This window comes from Onthophagus taurus, chromosome 2 (assembly GCF_036711975.1).
Source record: "Onthophagus taurus isolate NC chromosome 2, IU_Otau_3.0, whole genome shotgun sequence".
Taxonomy (NCBI): domain Eukaryota; kingdom Metazoa; phylum Arthropoda; class Insecta; order Coleoptera; family Scarabaeidae; genus Onthophagus; species Onthophagus taurus.
In genome coordinates this window covers 1,028,288-1,048,745 of record NC_091967.1, presented here as the reverse complement: position 1 = coordinate 1,048,745, position 20,458 = coordinate 1,028,288, and the positions used below count along the sequence as shown (strand labels likewise).

General features: G+C 33.8%; 1 protein-coding gene across 5 annotated transcripts in view; it reads left to right on the top strand.

Annotated features, from left to right (window-relative positions):
- LOC111424062 (paxillin) overlaps positions 1 to 20,458 on the top strand; it is a 63,432-nt gene that overhangs the window by 40,213 nt on the left and 2,761 nt on the right. For 4 of the 5 annotated variants that reach the window (XM_071201580.1, XM_071201577.1, XM_071201578.1 and 1 more), the window contains 5 exons: positions 4,573 to 4,759; positions 4,814 to 4,958; positions 9,712 to 9,883; positions 16,511 to 16,891; positions 16,952 to 17,182. In XM_071201580.1, the coding sequence (XP_071057681.1) occupies positions 4,573 to 4,759; positions 4,814 to 4,958; positions 9,712 to 9,883; positions 16,511 to 16,891; positions 16,952 to 17,182 (1,116 nt within the window). Of the gene's footprint in view, positions 1 to 4,572; positions 4,760 to 4,813; positions 4,959 to 9,711; positions 9,884 to 16,510; positions 16,892 to 16,951; positions 17,183 to 17,270; positions 17,510 to 20,458 lie in introns of those variants that run through there. The other variant, XM_071201581.1, reaches the window with a different exon arrangement.

The following is a 20,458-nucleotide window of genomic DNA, read 5'->3' as shown; positions in this document are numbered from 1 at the left end:
GTGTTTTTCTAATGGCATTTTGACTTTAATTAGATTAATGTTTTTTGGGATGATTACTCAGTCAGGCGGCAAATTAAATTAAATTTTATGTCGAATTTTCATTTAAATTTAGCTTTAATTTCTTTGATATTAACGGATTTTGGCAGACTTTTTTAATGTTTGTGTTAATGTAACTTTTTTAATGATTACGTCAAATCTCGTCACTATTAAATAAGCAAGAAGTAACACGATAGGGATATCAGATTAGAAAAAACAGAAGAAGTCAGTAGTTACAGAACATCAGAGGCGGCGCTACCAAAAGGGGCTTTTTAATGTTTTCTCCAACAATATCTTATTTTTCTTTTGCAGTATTTAGACCTGTCAGCAGTAGCTAGTCTTCAGAAAGCAGTATTTAGTCTCCACAAAGCAATTTTAGTCTTTAGAAAGCAGTATGTAGTAATAAAAATGGAAAAAGTAAAAACTTTTTGTGAGAAATAATAAAATACTTAATTTATTTCAATAAATAGACATGTTTCGAAACAAATGTTTCATCTTCAGTACTTAAAAATAATTAGAAAATGATGGACAAATTTTTTAAAAAAATGTTGGGAATAGATCTGAAATCTAGTTATTTTTCTAACAAACAAAATACTTCTACAAAATTTTTTACAAAATTAAATTAAATCCTTAAATTACTTGGAAATTAACTTTTTTTATGTTATTTCTCACAAAAAGTTTTTACTTTTTCCATTTTTATTATTTATTCTTGAGAAATATGGAGAATTTCATCCCTTTCAGTATTTAGTGTTCCAGACACTGTATTTAAACCTGTCGGCAGTATCTAGTCTTCAGAAAGCAGTATTTAGTCTTCTAGAAGCAATATCTAGTCTTCTACCAAAGTTATGTATGTTTTCTCCAACAATATCTTATCTTTCTTTTGCAATACTTAGACCTGTCAGCAGTATCTAGTCTTCAGAAAGCAGTATTTAGTCTCCACAAAGCAATTTTAGGTTTTAGAAACCAGTGTTTAGTGTTTCAGACGCTGTATTTAGACCTGTCGGCAGTATCTAGTCTTTAGAAAGCAGTATTTAGTTTTTTAGAAGCAGTATCTAGTCTTCTACCAAGGTTATGTATGTTTTCTCCAACAATATCTTATCTTTCTTTTGCAGTACTTAGACCTGTCAGCAGTATCTAGTCTTCAGAAAGCAGTATTTAGTCTCCACAAAGCAATTTTAGTTTTTAGAAACCAGTATTTAGTGTTTCAGACGCTGTATTTAGACCTGTCGGCAGTATCTAGTCTTTAGAAAGCAGTATTTAGTTTTTTAAAAGCAGTATCTACTCTTCTACCAAGGTTATGTATGTTTTCTCCAACAATATCTTATCTTTCTTTTGCAGTACTTAGACCTGTCAGCAGTATCTAGTCTTCAGAAAGCAGTATTTAGTCTCCACAAAGCAATTTTAGTTTTTAGAAACCAGTATTTAGTGTTTCAGACGCTGTATTTAGACCTGTCGGCAGTATCTAGTCTTTAGAAAGCAGTATTTAGTTTTTTAGAAGCAGTATCTAGTCTTCTACCAAGGTTATGTATGTTTTCTCCAACAATATCTTATCTTTCTTTTGCAGTACTTAGACCTGTCAGCAGTATCTAGTCTTCAGAAAGCAGTATTTAGTCTCCACAAAGCAATTTTAGGTTTTAGAAACCAGTGTTTAGTGTTTCAGACGCTGTATTTAGACCTGTCGGCAGTATCTAGTCTTTAGAAAGCAGTATTTAGTTTTTTAGAAGCAGTATCTAGTCTTCTACCAAGGTTATGTATGTTTTCTCCAACAATATCTTATCTTTCTTTTGCAGTACTTAGACCTGTCAGCAGTATCTAGTCTTCAGAAAGCAGTATTTAGTCTCCACAAAGCAATTTTAGTTTTTAGAAACCAGTATTTAGTGTTCCAGATGCTGTATTTAGACCTGTCGGCAATATCTAGTCTTCAGAAAGCAGTATTTAATCTTCCAGAGCAGTATCTAGTCTTCAGAAAGCAGTATTTAGTTTTTTAGAAGCAGTATCTAGTCTTCTACCAAAGTTATGTATATTTTCTCCAACAATATCTTATCTTTCTTTTGCAGTACTTAGACCTGTCAGCAGTATCTAGTCTTTAGAAAGCAGTATTTAGTTTTTAGAAGCAGTATCTAGTCTTCTGCCAAAGTTATATATGTTTTCTCCAACAATATCTTATCTTTCTTTTGCAGTACTTAGACCTGTCAGCAGTATCTAGTCTTCAGAAAGCAGTATTTAGTCTCCACAAAGCAATTTTAGGTTTTAGAAACCAGTATTTAGTGTTTCAGACGCTGTATTTAGACCTGTCGGCAGTATCTAGTCTTCAGAAAGCAGTATTTAGTTTTTTAGAAGCAGTATCTAGTCTTCAGAAAGCAGTATTTAATCTTCCAGAGCAGTATCTAGTCTTCAAAAAGCAGTATTTAGTTTTTTAGAAGCAGTATCTAGTCTTCTACCAAAGTTATGTATGTTTTCTCCAACAATATCTTATCTTTCTTGTGCAGTACTTAGACCTGTCAGCAGTATCTAGTCTTCAGAAAGCAGTATTTAGTCTCCACAAAGCAATTTTAGTTTTTAGAAACCAGCATTTAGTGTTTCAGACGCTGTATTTAGACCTGTCGGCAGTATCTAGTCTTCAGAAAGCAGTATTTAATCTTCCAGAGCAGTATCTAGTCTTCAGAAAGCAGTATTTAGTTTTTTAGAAGCAGTATCTAGTCTTCTACCAAAGTTGTGTATGTTTTCTCCAACAATATCTTATCTTTCTTTTGCAGTACTTAGACCTGTCGGCAGTATCTAGTCTTCAGAAAGCAGTATTTAATCTTCCAGAGCAGCATCTAGTCTTCAGAAAGCAGTATTTAGTTTTTTAGAAGCAGTATCTAGTCTTCTGCCAAAGTTATGTATGTTTTCTCCAATAATATCTTATCTTTCTTTTGCAGTACTTAGACCTGTCAGCAGTATCTAGTCTTCAGAATGCAATATTTAGTCTCCACAAAGCAATTTTAGTTTTTAGAAACCAGTATTTAGTTTTTTAGAAGCAGTATCTAGTCTTCTACCAAAGTTATGTATGTTTTCTCCAACAATATCTTATCTTTCTTTTGCAGTACTTAGACCTGTCGGCAGTATCTAGTCTTCAGAAAGCAGTATTTAACCTTCCAGAGCAGCATCTAGTCTTCAGAAAGCAGTATTTAGTTTTTTAGAAGCAGTATCTAGTCTTCTACCAAAGTTATGTATGTTTTCTCCAATAATATCTTATCTTTCTTTTGCAGTACTTAGACCTGTCAGCAGTATCTAGTCTTCAGAAAGCAGTATTTAGTCTCCACAAAGCAATTTTAGTTTTTAGAAACCAGTATTTAGTGTTCCAGAGCAGTATCTAGTCTTCAGAAAGCAGTATTTAGTTTTTTAGAAGCAGTATCTAGTCTTCTCCCAACGTTATGTATGTTTTGTTCTTGATACTGAAGCTACTTCTTTCTGGGGGGATAGACCATCATCTTTTTGGGAGCCTCTTATTACCTATACAGATCTTGTACCGCCCGGTACCTCATTTCTGCAGGTGTTACTTTGCTTTTGTGCTTATCCTGCATTGGCAAAGTTTCCGTATTGGTGATTTCCTGTCCTGTGCAATAACAAGACAACTCCATTGGTTTCTTGTTCACGTTCTTCGTATTCTTTTATTGAACACATAAGTATTGCCATGAAAAATCATGTTTGGTTTATAATCGATTTTTTGTTTTCTCTGAACAGTAATTTCAGACTTCATGTGGACTTTGAACAATGTAATTCCTGTTTTTTGCTGAAGTCTAGTTTATAACTATTGCAATTTTAGACGTTTTCTTGCAAATTAACCTTCTGACCAGAGTATTCCCGACTATTCCGTTAAGTTTGGTTTTTCACCAGTATAATTTTTAAATTTTTCCTGAACTATGGATTATGATTATTCCAGTCTTTTTTAAGTTTATTTATATTTCTTTGATTATATATATTTTTTACGGAATGGTACCATAAAATACAGCGTGTCCATAAAGTCACTTTTAACCAGTCAGTAATTTCATACCTAATTTCTAAGAATCCCTAAGAAATTCGATGTGGTCTCTGTTTGCTACCCTATACATGGTTAAGGACGTCTGGTGTAAGATCCGTGATTATGTCTCCAGGTCCTCCAATAATTGCGATTGTTGCAATCTTAAGAAAACATGTATACATGTATATGTACTTAAAAATTGAATCTAGATTTCCAAACGAATTTAATATTTTTAACACATTTATAGATGAGGTTATTCACTTGAGTTGAAACGTTCGCACAATATAACTTTCAACTGGTAATTAATGAGATAAATTTGTACAGGACCATGCTCGACTAACCCAATTATTAAAATCGACAATAATTCTTACCGGGAAATGGTTTATGCGATGCCAAGTCGTCAAGGAGACTTTATATTATGTCTGTAACGACCGATGTCATCTTAACATTTTCAGATTAACATTACACGATAGTTCTTGGTGAAAGATTAATGTCATACTTTTTGTTTTAAAAAAATATTTTTAATTTTGCAGGGTACTTTTGGTAAAAGTTCTGAAACTCGTAGTCCTGGTTATGGTCAACCGACTCAACCAAGTAGCGGGTATGGAACTGCTGAAAGAAGACCTTTTAATAACAACCTATCCGAACTGGATACACTCCTTCAAGATCTCAGTAACTCGCCGGAGTTGCACCAGAATAGATACGCCAACGTAGGCATAGGTGATTAAACACAAATTTACAATCAAATTTATTTTATTAATTAATTATATTTAGAAAATGGTGCTAATGGAAGTTATAATGGGACTTATAGCGGATCAGGAGGACGAAGTCCAGCGAATTATTCTTCGAGACCTTCGAGTGCCCAAAACACATTGGGTCGACCACCTGTTGATAGTTTACTCGATCAGTTAAACGCCGGGTGAGTTTATCTTTTAATGTAACGTGATTTAACGCATTTAAAATTATATTATTTTGACCCTGTTCTAAATTCGGGATCCTTTTAACTTTAATGTAAATATGCCGTATTCTTCCATTAGGAACGATAAAAGCTGTTGTACCAATGAACTTGAACTAATTTCATTTCGATCAAAAACATAATCTCGATCGAAACAAGAATATAAAATTAAATAAAAACTTAGGTATTTTTGAGCGTGAACGCGACGTGTCAATTTGAAAGTTCGACGCATTTGGCAACAATAAGTCGGTTATCAGTTTCATGCTACGTTCTTTTTGGCAAACACCAACTACATGCATTAACCGCTGTCGCTCACTTAATATTACTGTATTGGCTAGTGTTATACCTGTATTTCAAACATAGTAGCATTAATACAGGTTTATATGTGGGTATGATTTATTATACTACTATTTTTGAATTTGTTTATATTTAAATAAGAATGTCATTTAACTATACATGTTATTTAAAGCGAGTTGAAAGAGAAATTGCAGCCGTATTTTCTATCCAAATTCACCCATTATGGGCAAAAATAAACGTCAAATAAATTAGTTATCGAATGTTTATTGTATGTATAAATAAACATTTCAGATTTGAAGACCGTAAAGTTATAAACATTTCAAATTTATGTGGGATTTATTAATCCGGTATTGACCTTCTCTTTCCCAATTGAACCATCAAAACAAGTTGTTCTAAATCAATTCAAAGCCTGAGAAGTTAAGGTCTCCCCGACGATTGGTATTATGAGGATCAATTAATGTATAGATTGGCTATTAAGATGAGTTAAAAATAACACTAGACCTAGAAACATTCTGGGTTTAGTGTTAGTTCTAGTGATAGTGTTAGTGCAAAGCTAGAAGTTTTAGTGCAATAAAAATATGCAACATAGTGATATGTTATGCTAACTGTGTGAGTTCCAATAGCTGGAATTTTATTAATACTAATACTATCACTAGAACTGGTCCCAGGTCACTCTTGGGTTTTGTTGGGCAATGAACCGACAGATGACTTAGCACGAGAAATTGAGAGCCAGCAATTGATATATCATTCGTTCTCCTAAATCCTCCTGTAGTCTAAAATAGTCCAGATTAGACCCGATCCTTGTGAATAGTTTATTATCGTCGGTATAGAGTAAAAACTTAGAAAATTTAAAATAAGAAGAAATATCGTTTATGTACAGGGTGTCCCAATTTCGATGTCCGCATAGGCCATCTCCGAAACTAAAAGAGATAGATAAAAAGTAGCTTACATGTCATGATCTCGTTTTTCGAGAAAATGCATTTTGTTCCATCTAAATCTAAGGCACGCAACTTTTGTAACAAAAGGATACAATTTCCCCCCTCCACTTGTTCTCAGTGGCTTCCCAGAAAACAAACCCAGAAAACTAGCCAATGAGAACAAGTGGAGGGGGGAAATCGTATCGTTTTGTTACAAAAGTTTCGTGCCCTAGTGATAACCATACATACTATGATGGAATACAATGTATCATTTTTTTTTGTTCTTTCTAAAACTATTGTATGTATTTAAAACTTAATGTTGTTATGGTGATAACCATACTATGAGGGAAAGCATTGTTTCCAATTATTGGCAAAGTTTGTAGCAAGGACAGTAGAATCTAACAGGACTGCTACATCCAGTGTAGTCGACTACGGGTTGGTTGCCCGCACTCTACGTCACATTATTTGCCACGCCTGGTAGATAACTGTCTATGTTTTTAGAGGTTATATGATAGACATTAATACGTCTAAAAACATAAAACTTCAAAACTAATATGAATACGTCTAGGATATAACCTCTAAAAACACACAGCAAACGCATAGACCATAACAACAGCTGGGCGTGGAAAATGGTGTGACTTAGTTTGCGGGTAGGCTGTCACAACAATGGATGTAGCAGTCCTGTTAGATTCTATTGTCCTTGAGTTTGTGGTAGTATTTAAAAATTCACTAATAACTCTGGCATTATGTGCTGGTGCTCCGTCATATTGAAAATATATCATTTGAGACATATGTAGTGGCAAATTGTCGACCAGAGGCTCAATGTGCTGCCTTAATATATTGAGGTATTTCCCTGAGTTTAAGTTTTTATGGTAGATACTATATGCCAAAATTCTATTGTCTAAAAGGGCACACCATACATTGAACCCCAATCTTCTTTGAACACTCAGAGACTTCATCGGTCCAGATAACATTTTGAACAAACAGCAGATTATTTAATTTTTTTAAATATCATCTACAAAATTCTAATCTTCGATTGTAACGGCTTTGTAACGGAAACGCTCGGCAAGCAGCAAGAGAATACCTTCGTAGGTTTCCAAATAGACATCAACCTGCCTGCCCATACAGTATTTAGTGCATCATTTCGCAGACTGAGAGAAACAGATAACCCTGGTCCACTACATTCCGTTCGTCCCCATGATGTGAATGTACAAAATGAAGAACGTGTTATTGATTTAGTACTTGACGACCCTTCAATTAGTACTCGGCATATAGCGAGCATGTTACTAATATCCCAAAGTTTTGTATGGCGTGTATTGAATCGAGAAATGTTACATCCGTTTCATCGCCAAAATGTTCAAGCATTATATCCTGGAGATACTGAGCAACGCTTAGCATTTTGCCACTGGATAATTCAGCAACATGCTCAAAATAATAACTTCATTTCCCAAGTTCCCAAGGTAAGTATAACTCACGTACTGGGATTAAAATAACCAAATTCTCAAATTTGACGTTTTTATCTAAAGCATAGATTATAATTCGAGAAGTGGGAATGATGGAGAAAATTGTTGTGGACTAAAAATATAGTAAAGTGTCTTAGGAATCATAATCCATAAGAATTTTAATCTTATAACTCACGTCCTGGGATTAAAATCACCAAATTCTCAAATTTGACGTTTTTATCTAAAGCACAGGTTATAATTCGAGATGTGGGAATGATGGAAAAAATTGTTATGGACTAAAAATGTTGTAAAGTGTCTTAGGAATCATGATCCATAAGAATTTTAATCTTATAACTCACGTGCTGGGATTAAAATCACCAAATTCTCAAATTTGACGTTTTTATCTAAAGCATAGGTTATAATTCGAGATGTGGGAATGATGGAAAAAATTGTTATGGACTAAAAATGTTGTAAAGTGTCTTAGGAATCATGATCCATAAGAATTTTAATCTTACAACTCACGTGCTGGGATTAAAATCACCAAATTCTCAAATTTGACGTTTTTATCTAAAGCATAGGTTATAATTCGAGATGTAGGAATGATGGAGAAAATTGTTGTGGACTAAAAATATAGTAAAGTGTCTTAGGAATCATAATCCATAAGAATTTTAATCTTATAACTCACGTCCTGAGATTAAAATCACCAAATTCTCAAATTTGACGTTTTTATCTAAAGCATAGGTTATAATTCGAGATGTGGGAATGATGGAAAAAATTGTTATGGACTAAAAACATTGTAAAGTGTCTTAGGAATCATGATCCTTAAGAATTTTAATTTTAAACTCACGTAATGGGATTAAAATCACCAAATTCTCAAATTTGACGTTTTTATCTGAAGCGTAGGTTATAATTCGAGATGTGGGAATGATGGAAAAAATTGTTATGGACTAAAAATGTTGTAGAGTGTCTTAGGAATCATGATCCATAAGAATTTTAATGTTATAACTCATGTACTGGGATTAGAATCTTGGGACCAAGTTCTGTGGTCTGATGAAGCGTGCTTCACTAGGGACGGCATAAATAATTATCATAACGAACATGTGTGGTCCTTGCAAAATCCACATGCAATTAGACCAGGAAGATTTCAGCAACGGTTTAGTGTAAACGTTTGGGGTGGTGTTTTTAACAATTCTTTGCTACTTGTATGGGTGATAAATGAACGCTTAAATGCAAATATGTACAGAAATTTCTTGGGACATAACCTTTTCGATTATCGACGACGTACCACTTAACATCGTTCAAAATATGTGGTATCAGCACGATGGTGCACCACCACATCGAGGAAGAGAAGTCATCGCTTGGTTACATGAACATTTTCCAAACAAATGGATTGGCAATGGAGGGCCAGTAGTCTGGCCACCACGATCCCCAGATCTAAATCCGCTGGATTATTATTTCTGGGGACACATGAAGCAGCTTGTGTACCATGTAGAAATTACTACCCGTCAGCAACTATTGGACAGAATTCAAGATGCAGCTAATAGCATACGGAATGATCCAAATATCATACGTCGTGTGATAGAATCTTTACTTCGTCGATGTGAGGCGTGCATTCGATTCGCGATTGTCGTTTTTGCAAAATTTTCAGTTTTTGCCGATATGGCGAAAACAAAAGACGATAGCTGTTCGGAGTTTTCGGCATTAGCATTTTCTCGAAAAACGAGATCATGACATGTAAGCCACTTTTTTGCTATCTCTTTTAGTTTCGGAGATAGCCTATGTGGACATCGAAATTGGGACACCCTGTACATTACAAGTAGTAAGGGTTCATGGTGACTGCGGATGTGATGAGTTTGTAACTAGATACAAAGTTACCAATCCTGACTTCTATTAGATAAATACTACATAATCCAGTGAACAAGACCATGACACCTAGAAACATTCTGATTGCGCTATGCGTCTTTAAACACGTCTTCAATCATAAAATTTTGTACCAAGTTTAAATGAGTAAATAAATTCTTTTAAATATTTATTTTTTCTGACATAACAATTTATTTTCAGAGAAGTAATCTACACTGGCCCGAAAAAAGTAACAATAACAGTGAAAGAAACGAAAACCGAAACGGGATTTCCAGGTGAGACCGAATTAATATCGAGGGACGTAACCAGAGTACACACTTCTTCGGCAACTAGAGAATTGGACGACCTAATGGCCTCACTATCCGACTTCAAGGTAAGTTTTTTAGGCCCAGACTTTAACGCGGTACTAAATCGCCTTTAAATATTTACTTAAGAACACTTAACCGCGGCATTTATTTTGGCACATCTTGCCAAACATGCGATCGGAATCTCGCATCCAAAAAGTCAGTTCGATTGACTCATTTCTTTGAAATTCGATCTATTCTTTATAGTGTACTTCTAAATAACAAATGATTTATGATAATATTGTTTATGGCTTTTAGAAATTTGTTAATGTTAAAATTTTCTTCTTATTGACGCACGAAAAACGGATAATATTAAATTTTTGTGTACGAATAGCAATGGGAAATTCTATTTTTAAGTTTATGGCTCTCCTCGGTTGGTATTAATAAATTACCGGGGATTTATACAAATATACAAAAAAAAAGAAGTTTAAAGGTAAGAAAGATGAAGTCAACAATTTATTTAATTTGGTGTTTTAAGAACTTTCTTTTACTTAATAAAATTGTTTCCATGAGTGTTGACACGACGTTAAAATTGTGATTCACGAACCGTTAATGGTTTGGTCGTATTTATAAACAGTGGGGTTTAGTTTTGGATATTTTCGCTTTTGAAGTTGGTAAATGTGCGAAAATGCGTTCATAATAGAGTTATAAAGTATACAAAAACTCGCACAAAATACTTTATTATTATTTATTGAAACATTTAAAAAAAATAAACAAATTTATTATACAAAGGGATCAAAGAAAATTCTCTTTATTATAGTAATTGATATAATACACATAGATGTTCAGAATATTGTTTAGAAAACCTGTAGCAGAATCAGAGACAAGAAACTTAAATGAAATTTTTACCCAACCCAACCCATCTCTTTTATGGCGCTACAATCTGCTGGCTATCTAAGGAGAGCTTATTTTTTTGCGGGTTTGGAATCGACGATGATAGTTATTGAGGTACTCAATCCATCCAGCGAAGCTTCCGGTAGCCATTCTCCCTGATGTTTGCCAATGACATTGTTTGCTAAACATTATCGAGCCACCTCCAAAACCAACTTGAGGTGACCAAGTATATACAGCATAACGTTCGCCAGCTCTTCTTTATACCTAATTGTAACCATCAGTACCTTCTTCTTCCAGTAGTAAAATTAATCTGTTCTCGCACGAAATCTTTGTGAGCTGCATTTTTCCTTAACCTTTGTCAAAAAGTGGAAACGCCAACTGGGTCATTCTCAGAAAGGGTGGAAAAAAGGTTTATAAGAAAAAAAATCGTGTAATTAGTTTTCTAGGTTATATATTTATCGAAGAAAACATATTAGTATAACAAAAGTTTTGTACTATGAGAATATAATTAAATAATGAAAATAATGTTAAGTTTAGAGGTAACGGAGTTGACAGATAATAATTTAATTCCAAGTTTTGTTCCTAACATCTCAACTTATTGCATACTAAACTCAATGGCATATCATCATCCAATGATGATGAATCTGTATATACAACGCTATAACGTAGAGCTGTTCTATACTCCTTAGATCCAAGTTATAGTGTGAGCAAAGCTGGCCGGGTTCACAACACAGACATGTCAGTTCTCTGAAAGTAAGTCTATTCCTTAGTTTATTGATCCAGGCTACTTTCATCGTACCTTTAAACGTAGGAATATTTTCTGGGATCAGTTCGTCGATCATAGGGATTAGTTTTTCATCGATACGAAAGATCTTGATCCCTTTTATTGAGTTTTGTAAGACTTTTACTAAAGTATTGTAATCTGGTGTGGATACTTTTAATATACAACTAAGGTATGAAAAGTGTAGTAAGGTTGCTTGACAGACTTTACCACGCCGCAGTTATATCTAAGATATCTGATGCTTTAAAGAGCCAAAGTGTGCAGATTGTACTTTTTCAGTATATTTACAGAAGTAATTTTTAGAAAAATCCATATGGATCAAGATTTTATCAACAGACAAATTCTTTTTCACTACATTTATACACCGATACTGATGGGATATATTCCTGAGGTGCAACATATATGTCGGTATTTCTATAGAAACTATCATTTTTGGTAACAATTTCGACTAAAAAATTACTTTCTACAAATATCGTATTGTTTCTAGAAAAGTATAGACCAGCTATATTGAGTTCTTAAAGAGTTAATGAAATCATACTTATTATTATTAAATTATAGTAAAAAATCATGTCAAAATATCATTCCTCTGGCATGTTATAACTGGAGACGTCTAACATTATGTACATATTAGACAAAAATCTATTAACTTTCTTCATTTGTAATTTTACATTTTGATTAAGCAAACCTGAACTTTCAGTAAAGCAAAACATGTTCCACTTTAAAACTCCCCTCAAAAAGATGATAGAAACTATGTTACCACCTTTAGCGGTCATTCCTCTGACTCGCAAGAAGTACGTAAATAATATGATGGTAGATGGCGATATGTCTTTGCACGCAACCAGATATGCTTTTCCCAACCTAGTTCTTGCAGAGTGTCACTAAGCAAATGTTGTCGAACTAAAACAATACGTCTTCTTTTTAACGTTTTGTTCCCAAATTGTTAATGTCACACACAGATTGACCATTCCTCTGGTAAGTGTATTTAATTTATTTATATTTTTGTTGCATCCATTCCCTCATTTAAATACGAAATAATGAGTTTCCTTTCTGTGGACCAATTTGTAAGTTAGGATTCATTCAATTTCCTAAACTAAAAACTAATAAACGAAGAAGTCGTCATTCCTCTGGATTACTGAGATCCAGAGGACTGATGACAGGCACAGAGGAATGACCAGTTCTAGAGATGCGATAAATGTATTTCTATGCAAATATCATTCCGTGAATACAACCCTAGGGAACGCAGTTACTACTTCAAATGGATGGCAGAAAAATGCACGTATGTTGACAAGACATCACAAAAGGAAAAGCAGGTTAGAAAGACATCAAAGAAGAAAGTTGAATGCCAGGTTTCTGATATTATAGCTGATTTTAAACAAAGTATTATACAATTTCTGAAGTACAAAGGCAGATCCTTACATCAGTACAAACAACTCAAAGAACTTAAAGAGAATCTTCTTGCGGTTATTCACATGGATTTTAGTGATAACTACAACATGAAATATGCAGAAGAGATACAAGCATTCCACTTCGGAGGATCAAGAAACCAGATATCTCTATATACTGTTGTTTTATATACCAAACAAGATGAGGTACAGCAAGAATGCTTTTGCACTTTATCAGAATCGCTTCTACATAATATCTCGGCCATTTAGACCCAATAATAAAGTGCATAACAAACTCTTACCCAACAGTTGATACGCTTCACTTTCTTAGTGACTCACCGTCGACTCAATACCGTAATAAAACCATGTTTTATTTCCTAGCAATCGAGTTGCCAAAATTGCACCCAAAAGTAAAAAATTTTACTTGGAACTATTTAGAAGCTGGTCACGGAAAGGGGGCACCTGACGGGATAGGAGGAGTTACTAAAAGGACGTTAGATAGATTGGTTGGTCAAGGAGCAGATATGGTCGAAATAAAAGCTATGTTGAATAACCTGTGCCAAAACATTACTTACTATCAGATTGATGCAGACAAAATTAATGAAATGTCCCAAAAACTTAAGAATGTTTTGCTACAAACTTTTAGAGGAACAATGAAAGTACACCAAATAAAAAAAGAAGATTATGAAAGTAGCATCAGATTAAACTTTTATGAACTTAGCACTTTCATAAACGGCAATAAAAAATACTTTATTGGTTCCCTTAAATTCAACAAAATTGGGCTTAATGATGAACTATCTTTAGTGACACGTCTAGTGATGATGAGGACACTCCTTTAAGCAGATATATCAGCGGTTCCATAAAAGTTCAAAATAAGCTACAGTTTGAAGATGTTTATTCTGACGAAGATCAAGAAGCTGCTTGTTCAAGTGTAAAACGTTAACGTTTTTTCGTTATTGCATTGAATATTCTTTTGTTTTAAGCTCTTAAGTTTATTCACTGTTTTGGTTTTAACATGCATATTATGCCTAATATTGTATTATTTTGCCGTATCAAATAAAAAAATCATTCCTCTGCTTATCTCGTCATTCCTCTGCATATCGTTTTTACAAAAACAAGTCAATTCTGGCTAGACAATAATTGAACTGTTTGATCTTGAACTTTGCAAGGTTCATTTTGAACTAAAGTTCGTGTTTGTGTTTGGACCAAAAAAACTATTTTCAAATTACCATGTGAAAAATGATAGTTTCTGTATAATCACCCATGTATCACGGAATAGATTGTATCAATTCTGTAACTACTTGGTGTTTTTCTACCTGCCTTTTTTGCTTGGTAAGTTTTTTACTATGTTCCCTCTATTCTTCCCTTTTACGTCTTTTATCTGGATCTGTTAACATTGATATCTCTTTTATTTTATCGTAATTAACTCTGCGATGATACCGCTCTCTTTCCTTCAATTTAGCAATTTCATAAGCCTCAGGATCATTTTTTCGTTGCGCTCTCAGTTTTCTCAAAGCATCCGTCTTCTTTTAATTGCATATTTTCTTTTACTTTGATGTTGTAACCGCAACCTCACTTAAGACCTTACCTCTACTTTTCACATTTTGGAACAAAAGAATAATAAAACGTAAAATCGAAATTATACTCAAAATTAGATCTCGTCTAAAGCAAGAGAAACATGGTGCATATAAATTTGGAAATTATCACATTTGAGCACTTTTTCTTTAACTTTTAACTAAATGTTGGATACATTGAAAATAAAATATTTACAGTACATAATGCGTTGTAACTATTAAATGTGGCTGTAAATACTACTGCCTAACATTAGTAACGGAGTTGAAATTCACGGAGTTGAGAAAACGCGCTTTCAAAAATATTCAAAATTAAACTAAATTAGATTTTATGCTGATAGTTGCATACCGTGTTCGTATATTTTTTAGTAATTTACTTAATGTAATTACAGTAAGAAATCACTTAAACTTTACCTTTCACGACAGATAACGGAGTTGAGAAACCGAATAGCCAGAAAATATTTGTAGAAATCAATCAAAATCTTGAATATATTCAGCGTGTCAATTTTATATTTTTTAACAGTTATAGTGTCATACTAATATTAACTTCCCTATGCAGTGTTAACAATGAGCCGGGTAACCATGGCGACACGAATATTTATATTAGAAGATGTGGTAACGGAGTTGAGATTAAAACGAGGGACACAACATTTTCGAGATTAATTTAAAACCAAAATGTATAAGAAATTGCAAACCATCTTCAAATCGATTTGTTAATTACCCCATATAAAAAAGACAGTAATAAAATGATATAATACTATTTTATTTCCGATTTAGAAATAGTTTTAGTTGCAATTTTACCAGAGGGACACCTGAATATTTAATGAAGTGCGAACCAACTTCTAAATATTTTTGAATTTTGTGTACATAAAATATTTGTTACTTTAATGTAACTTAATGAAGTAATATTAATGAGTCTCACCCTTTGATTATATATAATATGGATTGAGCCAACGAGAGAGATAGCTTGCGCAAGGTGATCGAACCGAGATAGACATAGAAGCGTACTGCCATATAATGGGTGTACTGATAGAAGTGAGATAGATATAGAAGCGTACTGACATATAATATATCTATCTTTGTTACACTTTCACATTATCGCTTTCCATCTGCGTCTATTCACCTTGAGCAACATTTTTGTTAGTAGATATATTCAGTTAGCTCAATCCATATTATATATAATCAAAGGTCTCACCATATAGCTTTTTGCTCGAATGAATGTACTTATCTCAGTATATAAGATTTGATATTAGAGGGACACTTTTTTAGCCCTTCTGAGAACGACCCATCTGCTGTTCCAAGACCTTACCGAAGGCTGCTTTGACTACTTTCGATCTGTCAATGCAGAAATCATAACGAAGCTATCTTTTCTGGGTGTTGTTTTCTTTTAACACCTGTGCCGGGTTGTCGATGATAAGAGAGAGTTGCAAGAAACCGTTCTCATTGTAGAGAACCATTATGAAAGTTAACTTTTTCATTTCGAGTTCTATTCCAATTTTGAAATCGAAAGTGATTTATGTTTTTGGTTAGATCGCAAAGTATTAAAAAAAATATATATTAAAAATAGATTTTTAATTGGTTTAAAATCGAGCCAAATGTTAAAATAATAAATAGTACGATTATTTAAAAGTGTTTAAATAAATCGTATGGATTAAAAAAAATTATCGATGAAGTAATAAAATGATTTTATTTTTCAAAATAAATTTGGAAATAAAACGGAATGATTTGTGGATTTTCGTACACTTGTACAATTCCACTGGGCGCGTATGGTCGCGGGGCCCCGTGATATAATCGTTTTTTTGGCCACGACGCCACAAATAGAAATTACACGTAGAGTACGACGTGCGTTCTCGCTGATTTTCGGCATCGCGAGAAAGACGGAATATTTGGGGCACGCTTTAAGAAAATTCAAAAATGTCCCGCACAACTGGTGGGGGCATCAGTCTACTTTGCGGCGAAATAGGTTACCCAGGAGTAGTTTTAACCGAGGCATCACCCGGTAAAGATCAACACTCAACACCTTTTGGTACCATCTCAAAATTATTAAATAATTTAACCGAAATGTTTTTTTTTTAATTTGATTCGCAGGTATCTCCAGGTAGTCCTCAACACCAAACGGTTACAGATCAACAGGAATACGCACGGCCTATTAAAGCAACTCAACAGAGCACAGCTCCACCTAAACAAAATTTGGATTCTATGCTTGGTAATCTTCAAGCAGACATGAGTCGTCAAGGAGTTAATACAAGTCAAAAAGGTTGTTGCAACGCTTGCGAAAAACCAATTGTTGGACAAGTTATTACTGCGCTGGGGAAAACATGGCATCCAGAACATTTTACATGTGCCCATTGTTCTCAAGAATTAGGAACGAGAAATTTCTTTGAACGAGATGGAAAACCTTATTGCGAACCAGATTATCATAACCTTTTTAGCCCAAGATGTGCTTATTGCAACGGCCCAATTTTGGATGTAAATCTTGGAAAGGATTTTAAATAATTTGTGATTAATATTTTCTTTTTTTTTGGGTAGAAATGTGTAACGGCATTAGAAAAAACCTGGCATATGGAACATTTCTTTTGCGCCCAATGTGGTAAACAATTTGGCGAAGAAGGTTTTCACGAACGCGAAGGGAAACCTTATTGCAGGGACGATTACTTTGACATGTTCGCCCCGAAATGCGGATCTTGCAATCGTGCTATTATGGAAAATTATATTTCCGCGCTTAACGCGCAATGGCATCCAGATTGTTTTGTTTGCAGGGTAATTAACACCTAAATTCTCCTTTAATCCTTGTTTTTCCCATCAAAATAAATCTTTGATTGAATCAAATTAAAATAAAAAAATTTAGGATTGCAAGTTACCGGTTCAAGGAAAAAGTTTTTATGCTGTCGAAGGAAAACCAGTTTGCCCGAAATGTATTGGAGCTGAGGATGAAGAGGAGGAAGAGGATTAATTTTTTTTTCGATTAACACATGACACCTAAACACTATTTACATACACACAGAGAAACACACATTATAGTCTTTTAATTTTCTTCTTAATTGCTAAAATAAAATATCCCCCAAAAAAATTTAAAAAAAATAAAAATAATAACATGAACCAAAGAAGGAATCCAAGAATTTTTTAATTTTTTTCTTATAATATAAATTGTGTAGATTATTAAATAATCAAAGAGTTTGTACTATAATTATGTATATAATTAAAATAAATGAGATTAAAAGTATCAAAAAATAAAAACGAGCAAAAAAAAAGATTAAAATAAATGAAAACAATAAATGCATAAACACACACGTGCATTAATAACATTTAATGCCGTGTATGTATGTGCAATTTGTTATTGTATAAGTATTACCTTGGAATTTCGTTTTTTAACTTTTCGCCAGGGTACCATAATAGAAACCGCCTATTTTGTTTCTATTTTTACTTTATCGTCGTGTTATAAATAGAATGCGCACGCTGCCGAAATTTTATTATTAAGTGGATCGTAATTTCCACCACTTTTAAATTGTCACCTGCCTCAACTCGTCTTTCTCCCGCTTTTTTTACATTCATTTCTAGTATTTTCATCTTTTTTATGCTCGTTACAATAAACATTTTATATAAAAAAATAATTAATAATATTTATAAGAAAAAAAGGTAAAAATTGAACGAAATACAAAAATAAAAATAGATTCTTTGAACTAAATTTAATATTAACGATGTGATAAAATGTATTTTTGACGACAAAATATGTATTTATTTTTATAATTGAAACTTTATGATAAACATGATCATTTTTTGAATTTATCTTTGAATTCTTGTTATTATTTTTATTTAATTTGAAAGAAAATACCATGCTTACTAACATTCTCCAAGAAAGCCATGCGAAGGCACCGGAATAAAGCTGGCAAGGGCAGATCCTTAACCCATACATCTTTGGTGTCAGAGACATGTCAGGATTGATTGAGGATCGTCACCTGTGGAACTCGGACACCTTTATCTGGCAAACCAGAGTCATGCTACTGATTGCAGTAAATTCACTACCCCAAGAAGAGCTATTAAGAGTTACTTTTAGGCGTTAAACGCACGTATTGGGAATGAAGTAGTACCGGGCGCCAAAAATCTATGATAGATTTCGTAGTCACCCACAGAAATATACACCCAACACAAATAACAGATGTTAGAACATTTAATTCGGCAGATATAAATTTAGGATCAAAATAATACCTAGAAAAAACCCACAACGAACGACCACGAAAAAACTAAATATGGAATCATTATGGAATGAGTCAACTAAGAGATTAAATAGAAACTAATTAAAGGAGAAGACTAAATTACAATATATAGTAAATTTCACTAAAGATGCAATATACAAAAATATATTTCCCACATAAAATGCAACATGTCAATATAATTTGACATTACAGTAAAACCTCGATATAACGGATAAATACTGGGAACGCAGTGTCCGTTATAGATCAATAAAAATATAGATCAATAAAAATATTCCGTTTAGCTGTGCGTCTCTTAAGACGGCTAAACCTGAATGTTTCTACTTCTGGGTCTAATTTTACTTCTAGTGACAGTAGTAGGTAGCGCTAGTTGGCATAATATATCACTATATTCCATATTTTTATTGCACTAAAACTAGAACTAACACTAGACCTAGAGCTAGAAATATATGTAGTTCTAGGTCTAGTGTTAGTTCTAGTTTTACACTAGCATTATCACTAGAACTAACACAAGACCTATAACTAGAATCATTCGAATTTAGCCGTCTTGAGAGACGTGCGGCTAAATCCGAATGTTTCTAGTTCTAGGTGTAGTGTTAATTCTAGTTTTACACTAGCACTATCACTAGAACTAACACAAGACCTAGAACTAGAAGCATTCGAGATTAGCCATATTGAGAGACGTGCGGCTAAATCCGAATGTTTCTAGTTCTACGTCTAGTGTTAGTTCTAATTTTTCACTAGCACTATCACTAGAACTAACACAAGACCTAGAACTAGAATCATTCGGATTTAGCCGTCTTGAGAGACGTGCGGCTAAATCCGAATGTTTCTAGTTCTAGGTCTAGTGTTAGTTCTAATTTTTCACTAGCACTATCACTAGAACTAACACAAGACCTAGAACTAGAATCATTCGGGTTTAGCCATCTTGAGAGACGTGCGGCAAAATCCGAATGTTTCTAGTTCTAGGTGTAGTGTTAATTCTAGTTTTACACTAGCACTATCACTAGAACTAACACAAAACCTATAACTAGAATCATTCGGGTTTAGCCGTCTTGAGAAACGAGCGGCTAAATCCGAATGTTTCTAGTTCTACGTCTAGTGTTAGTTCTAGTTTTTCACTAGCACTATCACTAGAAATAACACAAAACCTATAACTAGAATCATTCGGGTTTAGCCGTTTTGAGAGACGTGCGGCTAAAGCCGAATGTTTCTAGTTCTACGTCTAGTGTTAGTTCTAGTTTTACACTAGCATTATCACTAGAACTAACACAAGACCTAGAACTAGAATCATTCGGGTTTAGCCGTCTTGAAAGACGTGCGGCTAAATTCGAATGTTTCTAGTTCTAGGTCTAGTGTTAATTCTAGTTTTACACTAGCACTATCACTAGAACTAACACAAGACCTATAACTAGAATCATTCGGGTTTAGCCGTCTTGAGAAACGAGCGGCTAAATCCGAATGTTTCTAGTTCTACGTCTAGTGTTAGTTCTAGTTTTACACTAGCACTATCACTAGAACTAACACAAGACCTATAACTAGAATCATTCGGGTTTAGCCGTCTTGAAAGACGTGCGGCTAAATCCGAATGTTTCTAGTTCTAGGGTTCGTTCCAGTATTCCAGTTTTGCACTAGCGCTATCACTAGAACTAACACAAGACCTAGAACTAGAATCATTCGGGTTTAGCCGTCTTGAGAGACGTGCGGCTAAATCCGAATGTTTCTAGTTCTACGTCTAGTGTTAGTTCTAGTTTTACACTAGCACTATCACTAGAACTAACACAAGACCTAGAACTAGAATCATTCGGGTTTAGCCGTCTTGAAA